The sequence below is a fragment of the Monopterus albus genome, unplaced genomic scaffold, assembly GCF_001952655.1.
Source record: "Monopterus albus unplaced genomic scaffold, M_albus_1.0 scaffold183.1, whole genome shotgun sequence".
Classification (NCBI taxonomy): domain Eukaryota; kingdom Metazoa; phylum Chordata; class Actinopteri; order Synbranchiformes; family Synbranchidae; genus Monopterus; species Monopterus albus.
In genome coordinates, this window is record NW_018128063.1 from 1,509,072 (window position 1) to 1,519,939 (window position 10,868).

General features: G+C 42.0%; 1 protein-coding gene across 1 annotated transcript in view; it reads right to left on the reverse strand.

Moving 5' to 3' along the window:
* The window catches only part of LOC109969842 (regulating synaptic membrane exocytosis protein 1-like), a 113,719-nt gene that overhangs the window by 49,676 nt on the left and 53,175 nt on the right, over positions 1–10,868 (reverse strand). Inside the window, exons 4-5 of the mRNA XM_020617025.1 lie at positions 5,595–5,866; positions 2,517–3,205 (exon numbers count right to left, since the gene is read on the reverse strand). Of these exons, the coding sequence (XP_020472681.1) occupies positions 2,517–3,205; positions 5,595–5,866 (961 nt within the window). The remainder of the gene's footprint in view (positions 1–2,516; positions 3,206–5,594; positions 5,867–10,868) is intronic.

Consider the following 10,868-nt stretch of genomic DNA (forward strand, 5'->3'; position numbering starts at 1 on the left):
ACGGATTTCCTGCATGAGCTCTGGCTCTCTGATCCCAGCGCTGTGTGACTTTGAGGAAACTTCCTGTTGATTTTATACAGTCCTCTCCTGTCTTCACTTCTCGCACTTTCAATAAAAGAACCGGGTATAATCTAACAGATGGGGGCTCGTCTGGGAGTGATTGATGTGGAAGTGGAGATCTGTGGAGAACTGAGGACGCGCAATCTACGGAAATACTCCAGACATTTTGCTGGCTTCATAAACAGGTGAGCTGGAAACATTTCTAAATATAGAGATTTTATGCATATTGGGCACTCTAAAATGTTGAATTGTCTGATTGAGGATCTTTCTCGATTGGTAAATTGTTCTAAATTTGTTAAGAGAGGTAAAGCGGTTTGTCTTTTATTTTGAAATGTAGGCCCGTGTAATGTAAAAATCACATAGTCTCACATGAGGGAAATTAGATTATTGTCCTAGCATTAGATTGTTTGGTCCCATAAAAGACATAAAATTCATCATATGAATGAATAACCACTGAGGGTTGTCTCCAAATCAAGTAGGACATTTGATACCATTTTGTTCTTTGACTGAACCCGATGCTGCTAAAAAGAGTGTTGATCCAGATTTATAAAATAAACCTGATGCCGCTAAAAAGAGGATTGTTGTGAACAAATCACTGAATAGTGATGTTTGGCTACAGTTAAAATCATTAATAAGGACACAAGTTTGTTTTTCACATTATTGTGGGGTGGTTTCCTACTTGAAAGAGATTTTCGACTGTCTTGAGAAACAGCATATCAAGCAGCTTCCTGTTTGAGAATTCCTGTACTCAATTACAGCTCAAGTAGTTTTGTTTTGGGGGGCTTTGGAAGAGCAGTTTGGGATTATAGAATTACGGTATTGCAATTTTGGTGTCTAAAACATTTGACTGGGATACCCTCAAAAGCCAAGCACACAGTCTCTGTGTAGAAGCTTCTTGGCTGGGTCTGTCATGTGGGCGCTGTGCCATTCACCGAAATTTGTTAATACATGTTTGTCTAATTTACAATGGCACTAAATATATGTAAACAATGGAAAGAGTGTAAACCCAGCACCTTGGGGTTGGTAGTGTATGTAGCGGCCACGAGGTGGCAAAGGAAGGTTGTCTTAAAGACGAAGGGAAAGAATTAGAAAGATTTACTGGTTTGGTTGAAGATATGCAAGACAAGGGATGTTACATCCTCTCCTGTGTCTAATGTGAAAGAAGAGCATCACTGTGAATGACAATGTCTTGTTTATAATTGGACAGTAGTCCCAATTCCACGTTAAATGAGATTCCAGTCAGGTTTTGTGTCTGTAGTCTATTCACACTGGAAAAGCCATTAAGAAAACTCACTTTTGATTTTTGAGTGTGCTTCTGTTGGACAGTTGTCCCATAATGCATTGCGCAAAGGAGGTGAGAATTCTTAAACTAGTAGTGTGGTAGACAAAATATTTATTTTAGAAAGTAAAAATTGCAAACTGATTATGAAAAATATATTAAAGAAATCAAGCCAGATATATATCGCAGTTTCACATGAGTGCTATTGCTGAAAATTCATACCAGCTCAAAAATATGTGGCTCAGGAAAGCCCAACACACAAACTGGTAAGACTAGACTAGTCACTGAAGATGTGTTTTGATAAATAGAAAGTTGCTTGTCATTTTAATTCATTTTACTGCCATTGCTATTATTTTGGTACCTAATTTATTCCGTGGCTCAGAAAGATTTGGCCTATTATTTAGAAATAACTTTTACAATAACAAAAACACTGGCCCTGATGACTTTGAGAAAAGTCCTTTCTCTGTGGAAAAAAAGTGTTTATCTACACTACCCATTAATAAAGCATCTGGTGCGGATCTTGTTCTAGCCATTTCTGATGGACAGTGCTGCTATACTGCACTTTCTACTTTAGTTTCTCATATTGTCAATTAGTCTATCCACCGGGGTCATTTCCCCTGTGATCTTAAAAGGGTTCAAGTTTTTTTTTTACAGAAAAAAAGATGTAGACCAGATGTTGGAAATTATAGCCCAGTATCCATTTAAACAACAATATCCAAAGATTTTGAATACCTTGTGTATGAGCAGGCTGAGGAGTATTTATAGTCAGACCCAATACAGTATGAGCTTCATTTTGGATTAAGAGCAGCATACTGACACCTGTCTTATTCATCATATGATTTCATTAGACAAAACCTTGATGGAGGAAATTATCTTGGCATGACTTTGCTTGATTTGCAAATGTCTTTGACACTATGAATGACACCCACTACTATATGGATGTCAATGTTACAATGCATAGCGTTTGGACATACTGTACCACTGTAAAACAGATTACCTTACAGGAAGAAGTCAGATGGAGTGCATAAGTATTTATAAAATTACTTTTATTTCTTACATATATCATATACTGTATCGTTATATTAGAGCTGTTATTAGGATTTTAGTACTGACCTGATGAATACACAAATGAAATGACAGATGTTCATACTGACATACAGACAGTGATGTCCCTCACCTCTCTCGCTGACACTCTCGATCTCAGCATCCTCACAGCTGCTGTACTCAGGTGTGGTCCCTCCCTCCTCCTCTGAGCTGCTGACGCTGGTTTGTCTCTTCCCCCCGGCTCCCAGCCCCCGTTTTGACTTGTAGGGCCTTGGTGGTGGCGGACGCAGAGTTTCTGACTGGTCAGAACTAAGTGAATCATTGCGCAGCATACTCTCAGCCTTCTCCCGTTTGGTCCGTCTCACTGCAGGTCCATGGTCTGGGGCTGAACCAGGGCCCGAAGTAGAGGGCTCTGTGAGTTGAGGGGGAGGGGCTTGCTGGGCAAGGATGTGTTCATGTGGCCCACCAACCCCACCCAACGTCCTCTGAGCAGGCCGAGCACCATCCCCAACCTCCCCTACTACACCCATGTCACAACCTGGTACAGGCACAGGGTGTCCCTGGCCTCCAGTAGGGATGGGCCCTGCTTGGTGAGGGGGGCCACTGCTATGGTCCATGTGGTGGTAGCCCCCCTCCTCTGTCTGTCTTACTCCACCAACTCCTCCTACCGGATCATGCTCGAGAGAGCGTCCCTTGGTCAGCCTTCGGCACTCCCTGGACTCCCCCCGGAGGTCCCGGTCCATGGAGACCTGGGTTTGCAGCCTGGGCTGCCCTGGCCACCGCTCTCCCCGACCTGCCCCTCCACCTCCCCGTCCATTTCTCCTGGGGGACAATCAATAATGAGGATGGAGATGTAAAAAAAAGGTCCAGTGAGAGCTGTCATATTAGAAGGCATTGTAATTCAGGCATGAATTTTCAATTTTATGTTAGATTTACATGCTGGGGAAATTGTTGTGTCAGATTAAACTCACTAAAAAAGCTCACAAACACAAAAATTTGTTATTAGCATTACAACCATGTTAAACATGGTTTTTAACACATAAAACGACTTGTAAATCATTATGTGAGTTTCTAAAAATAATGCTAAGTGAATCTTTAGTACAGTCACTTTTGTTAATTATCCTACACTGTCGTGAAAGTTTGGTTGCAACTGATGATTGTGTTCATTATTATTGACATATAGACTTAACTGTTCAGACTTTTACCTATCAGAAAATAGCAAGCACAGGTCAACAGCCACATTAGCAGTCCTCTCTGTCTGTGCTGAATGTTAATATCTGCATGGTTACAATTACAGTGTTACAATGCTAATAATGTTTACTATGTTTACCACCATTTTTAGCATGTTAACATGCTGTCATTTGTGAGTAGTTTTGACAAGTGAAGCGATGTTTCACTCAAAAGTAGATGTCAAGCAGATGTCAACCTCATACTGATGCTAGAGGATAAGTCAAGGGAATCACCAAAGTCAGCAGGATTTAACCTCTAGGGACCATGAATATCATTTATTGGCAAATTCAGTAGTTACAGTACTGAGAAACTTCAGTCTGAGCCAAAATGGTGTGCTGATTAACTGACACCATCACTAGAGCCACATTGCTAGCATGGCTAAAGATGCCAATCACCAGTTTCCTTTTTCCAAGGTGCCTTCAGAATTTAGTTTTGTTTGACTATTGACTACCATGGACATGGCATCAGCACTTCCCTCCACTATGCAAAAATGAAGCCAAAATATCATGAATACGGCAGCAGCCATCTTACTTTCTTGTAACCAGAATCTGCGCAGTAGCGACCAGAAATAGAATGACCATGTAACCACACCATCCACAGTCAAAGCCCCCACCTGGGGAGTCTCTGTTGCATGTCATATCTCCCCTCTGCCCATGTTGCCTTTTTATCTCTCCACCAGCTTTCAAAATAGACTAAATAACAAAAATGTCACACTGATTTTTACAACACCACTTGTGGCCTCTATAAATGGAAGGTAAATAATTTCACTGAGTGAATGTTATGGAAGAGACCCTATGAAATTTCACTGCTTTAACTTATGCTTCCTTTTTAACATGACTATTTACTCATACTAATAAATAACACTGGTACCATTTCATTGTTAACATAAGTGACCACTAATAGAAAGTCATGAATGGAAATGCATTCTACTATCCAGTCTGTTTAGGAACCCACTGCATTCTTCCATTATCCTCAGAATGGCATAGAAACAATGACAAAGGCTGCTTTCTTAAGAGCCATAATCCAGCACATCATACTGTAAGTAATAAATGCAAATGATAATACTCAACAGTACAAATATTAACATAATTTAAAAGAACTGCTTTATTTCCTGTGACTAAGAGAACACGTGCTAAAGGGGCACTCCACCAACTTCTCCCAGCAAGATCACTTGTCATGTTTAGTCCTACACGCTATCTGTGAACACTTGTACAGTATAATCATACTTTCTGTGGCTCTGGACAATCTTTCTGAAGTCTAATAGCCTTATAATTTGACTTCACTGCGGTTATCTCTACTGTAGAGACTACCAAGTTATTTTTTTTTTTACTTGCATTTTTACATGTAAATTAAAGATGTGAGGAATTTACCAGGCAAGGGTGGTCCTACAAAGATGTTGTACAGTTGAATTATGGGATTTGTAGGATTCTGTTTCTTAGGGCTTGACCCATAAAAGGGACTAAAAGACACAATGTCTCACCCAATTTTACTTTGATTTTCACCCTTTTCTATCTGTCTCTCACATCACAAAAGTACAATGCTGAATTGCTGTAGTATCCCTTTAAAGAAATAAATGGATGCCAAGGTTCTCAAATGGGGATGCAGAGTAGTTAGTGGCATTCTTCAATTGTAATGAAACAGTTTCCTTTTGCTTGAAACAGACATTCTGATAGAGAGCCCTGGGTGTGCAGTTGTTTCTCTCTCTCTTTTTTAAATTTATTTCAAAACTATTGTTTAAGTCTCAGCTGACAATATCTGCAGGTTTTTGAAGACAGAGGATGACAATTTAAAGCTGATTCATACCAGACCTTAACCAAACTGAACATCTATGGGAGGTTGTACAGTAAAGTGTGATATAAACTTTAAGGCAAAGCTACCAGTCAATCTCTGTAAAGTAAAACAAATATTTCTTTAGTTTGTTCACATCTGTCACATATGCTACCTTTATTTTGTCATATTCTGCAATATTGCTTGATCTTACGAGTCTCGTGGTGGTTCACTACGTGATCGTCCATCGGTGCCAAGAGTGGTCCTGGGTGCACTAGATCGGTTGGCATCTTGTATTGTGCTGGTGGAGCCCGGAGGTACTTGGGAGTGAGATCTGAGCTTCTTATCCCCAGGTGTTTGGTACACAGACGGCTCGCTGACAGCTGAACCAAGCCCAGCTGGCTTTCCAGACGGACTGGTGAACCACTCGCCTGGCTTTGTGAGGATTTCCTGCTGCTTCCGGCAGTTATTACACACCCAGATCACCTAAGAAAGCCACGGTACATGTGTAGATTTTCATTATTACATTTTATCAGCTAATATGCCAACAATATGTCATCATAAAACAGATCAGAAAAATTGCATAATTTTATATAATTTTACAGGAGAATTTACAGGAACAGGAAGGAACTATTCTTTACTACAGCCAGTGAAAACCATTTCAGTCAACCACTAATCTGAAAGCCAGCTTCAATCACAGTGACTGTCAAACAGGAAATGGAACAGTGTACTTCCTAAAGAGCTGCACTGCTGCCAATGAGTTGTCCCGAAAAAGGCTTTTATGGAAGCTTTTTAGGATCAACATCGTGGCAGTCACACCAGGGAGCAGTCTGGCTTTCACTGTGGGCTGCTTTTGGCCTCCAAATGAACAACACATAGCCAACTGTATAATAAAAGAATATTCAACTGGCTGCTGAAATATCTCCCCTCTTCTTTCTATTTGTCTCATAAAACATATGCACAGACTACACAGTGCATTGGCAAGTGTTCACACAACTAAAACTGATTTTGTTTTGTCATCAGCATGCACATGACTAGCATACCCATTTTAGGATGAAACATATATCTGATGTCAGTTTTGACAGTGACACAATTCAATTTCAAGAAACCAAAACATTTTACACTATGTACTATACATTATGTGTCTTGAAAGTCACACACCAGCCTTTTCCCCTCTCCACAGAAACCTAGATTGAGACAGAAATAGTTCTTTACATCATTATTTAAAAACAACACTTTTATAGTGCTTTATTCTCAGGAACTGACCACATTTTTAAATACCTCTTTTGCCATTTTATTGAAACAAGCCTATTTTCAGTGAATTATTAACCTTGAATGCCTGAAATTTTAACACAGCCATGGTCATATTCCTGTGCTGACATCAGAGTCAGAATGAGGAAGAGGGAATAACAGAGGAAGAAAAGTTGGGCAGGAAAATAAAGAAACAGAGAGATGATGGAGGAGGAGGGCAAGGGGAAGTTAGCGTCAGGCCCTCTCCTCCAGCCACCAGGGCTCTCATTACTCCTAAATGCTCCCCAGTGACTCTTTAAAGAGAGCTAAAATAAAACACTCTGGCATTGGCCATCTCTCTCTCTCTCTCTCTACCTCCCTCAAAGCTACAAAAGCTGAGGAAAAACAGCTTTACACCAACGCAGCTATATTTATCCTGCCAAACACCCCAGCACCACCAGGGAAACAGAAGATGTGTGCTTTCACACACACACACCACCAAACATCCACCAATCTGTGATTTTCTGCAGCTAGACCGACAAGGTGGCAGATTGACACTGTAGTGCTACACTGTACTCTACTTGACCACTTACAGGCAGGAAGTGATGACTACAGTAGTTGTTACAGTATGTAGTCACATATGACTTTAAATATTATTGTAGTTTCTTGTACTAAAATGCTGGTATTATTGGAAATTTTGTTCTAACACAGCAGTGTTAACAGAACAACCGTGAACATGTTCATGATTAAGAAACTGAACTTTTGTGAAGTGTTATGAATGCTAAGAAGTTATTGAAAATTGTTCTCCATTTTTCAGTTCTCAGCCAAAAACCTGCATTGCCAGAAAAATAAACAAAGATGCAACAATTTTTAAATGATTATGATATTCTTAGACCCCAGTTCTTTAATTGAAAGTGCAAGAAGTGAAGACAGAAGAGGACTGTATAAAATTTAATTAAAGCCTGGTCACATGGTAAAGCTATATAACGCTGGGCTCTGAGTGACAGAGTTTCCACAGGAACCCCATCATCCAAAAGCCCTGACTTATCATTTGTGGTCACATTTACCTTCTTGGGCGGAGACTGCCTCATACAGAGGCTGGACTTACACGTACCTTAATTCTATTGGCCCTTGGCGTGAGCAGGCCAACCTCTTGCCCACGCCTGTTTACTGAAATGTGATAGAAGCCAGGTGTGTAAATGTTTGTAATGTCAGGCGGTAGCTAACGATGAATACTGGACGATGGGTTGTCTGCAGCTGTCTGTCTAGCCTTTTGCAGGACAAAGCAGAACTTGTGAAGATGCTAAAGAGGCCAGGAGATCCTCTCAAATTGTAGGTCCCCCATCTCTGCAAACTGTTACATGACAAAGCAGAACTTGTGAAATGTTAAGTGGGCCTATGTGAAGTTGCAAAACAGGCCGTCTGGTTAATTAAAGATGCAGACAAGATGCAGACATTTCTCCACAAAGGTCTGGCAGACAATTCCTACTCAGCAGTTCTTGACAATTATCATTACAGTTGTAATATATATAAGCAAGGAAAATCAAGGTATAAGAATTAACTAAAGCTTATAAAATCTGAATATTATAATTTTATTTTTAATTAACTGATTATTTAAGTTTATGAAACTGTGGCAAATATTCATGATATTTCCCAAAGTGACAATGTCAAGTTGCTAGTTTTGCTTGACCAACACTCTGTTAGGTATTTTTAGTCAGATAGATATTGGTTAGATACTTGATGTATTAGAAATGTTTAGTGTTAACAGGATGTCTACGTCAGGCTGTTAAATGCTTAGTCATTCTTAAGGGTACTCCAGGTTGTTCAGGTTCAAGGATAACTAGACAAAAAGTTGATTATTGTTAGGAGACAGAATGTTTAATATTATTGTTATGACGTGTTTAACCATAAGTAGTCATAATATGTTCTTATGCTTAATGTCATATCAAAATGTTTTAGCTACACACCACATAATCAACAGACATTCCCACATTGATTTTCTTCATGCTTTGACTACTGCTACAACAACAACAACGACAACCACCATCACCCTCAGGGAGCCCCCGGAGCACCAGGCACAAATGAGCAGGCTGAAATCAGGAGAGCGACAAGGAGACGGAGACGCAAGCGAGGCAAGTGCAGGGGACTCCATGCTAGGCTAAAAGCGCGTGCACTACTTGACTGCCATTACCCAGCCTCTTCCTAGCTAACGTACAGTCTCTGGAAAACAAACTGGATGAGCTAAGGGCTAGGATTACAGCACAACAAGAAATAAGAGAATGCTGTGCTCTAATTCTAACTGAGACTTGGCTTTCTGACAGAGTCCCAGATTCCGCGATTCAGCTACAAACACACTCTGTACATAGAGGACACCACACTGCTGCTTCGGGGAAGGTAAAAGGAGGTGGTGTGCATGTGTTTATCAATATCTCGTGGTGTGGAGATGTACGGACTGCTTATAAGTTTTTATTGCTGAAATGGCGGCCCTATTATTTAGCCAAAGAGCATAGTGCTGTGTTTCTGGCTGCTGTTTGTTAGCCCAAGAGCTAATCCCTCTGTGGCTCTCAGCAAAGTCTATGATGTCATCAACGCGCTAGAGACAGCTCACCCAGATGTTGTGTTTATCACTGCAGGCAACTTTAGCAAGTGCAATTTACGGACTATACTTCCCAAATATTACCAACATGTGAACATTCCCACTCGGGGCAAGAACACTCTGGATCATGTTTACAGTAACATACGTGGTGCATACAGGGCTGCACCCCACCCCCACCTTGGACGCTCAGACCACATTTCTTTGTTCCTGTATCCAGCTTACAGACAAAGACTGAAACAAACAAACCCTGTCACCAAACAAAGGGATGTGTTTAAAGCTGCAGCCACCTCGGAGGACTTTTCTGTCAGTGCACAGAATTATGCTGAGTATATGACCGGATACATTAGTACCTGTATTCATAACATTGTGCCCACCATACAAGTCAGGAGGTTTCCCAACCAGAAGCCCTGGATAAACAGTCAGGTATGCCACATGCTGCGTGCTCGCTCTCATGCATTCAGATCAGGTGATGAGACGGAGTACAAAGCTGCTAAGTATAGACTGAGGAAAGCCATCGCAGTGGCCAAGAGGCAGTACAGAGAGAAGCTGAATGGCTTCTATTCTACTGCTGACTCCGGATGAATGTGTCAAGGCCTGCAGCACATCAGACTACAGGACCACCACCAGCATCATCAGCTCCACAGACAGCCTCCCGGATAACCTCAACACCTTCTACACCCATTTTGAGAGCTACAGCACAGAGAGAGGGCACACACACACCGAGACCGTCTAACCCCCCACCTCCCCTCCACTAACTGTCTCACCAGGCCAGGTACGCACAGTCCTGAGGAAGACCAACCCCCGCAAAGCAGCAAGACCAAGCAACATCCCTGGGAGGGCTCTCAGGGCATGTGCCAGCAAACTGGCTGATGTTCTCACTACCATCTTCAACCTCTCCCTCAGCCAGAGCATCGTTCCCACCTGCTTTAAGACCACAACCATTGTCCCCCTTCCCAAGAAGAGCCCGGTCACCTGCCTGAATGACTATAGGCCAGTGGCACTCACCCCAATCACTATGAAGTGTTTTGAGACAGTGATGCTAGCCCACATTCAAAGCAGTATACCAGACACCCTGGATCCCCTGCAGTATGCCTACCAGCCTAATAGGGCCACCTCAGACACTGTCAACTGCTGCCCTCCACTATTCCCTTTTTCATCTGGAAAATGGAGACTCCTACATCCGGATACTCTTCATTGACTACAGCTTCGCCTTCAACACAGTTGTCCCCCACAGACTGTCCACACTGGGTCTGCACCCCACCCTCTGTGACTGGTTCCTGGACTTTCTGACTGGCAGGTCCCAGACTGTCAGGATTGGCAATAGGACTTCAGCCAGCATTATCATGAACAATGGCACCCCACAGGGATGTCCTCAGTCCTATCCTCTACACCATGTTCACCCATGACTGTGTCATCTCCCACAAAGACAACATCATCCTAAAGTTTGCGGACGACATCGCAGTGATAGGTTCCATCACTGGCAGGGACGAAGCAGCCTACAGGAAGAGGTGGCTGGTCTGGTGTCACGGTGCAAGGACAATAATCTCAGCCTCAACATCGACAAGATGAAGGAGATGATAGTGGACATGAGGAAGGAGAGGAGATCTCATCGGCCACTGTTCATCCGGGGGCTCAAAGTGGAGAGGGTGAGCAGCTTCAAAT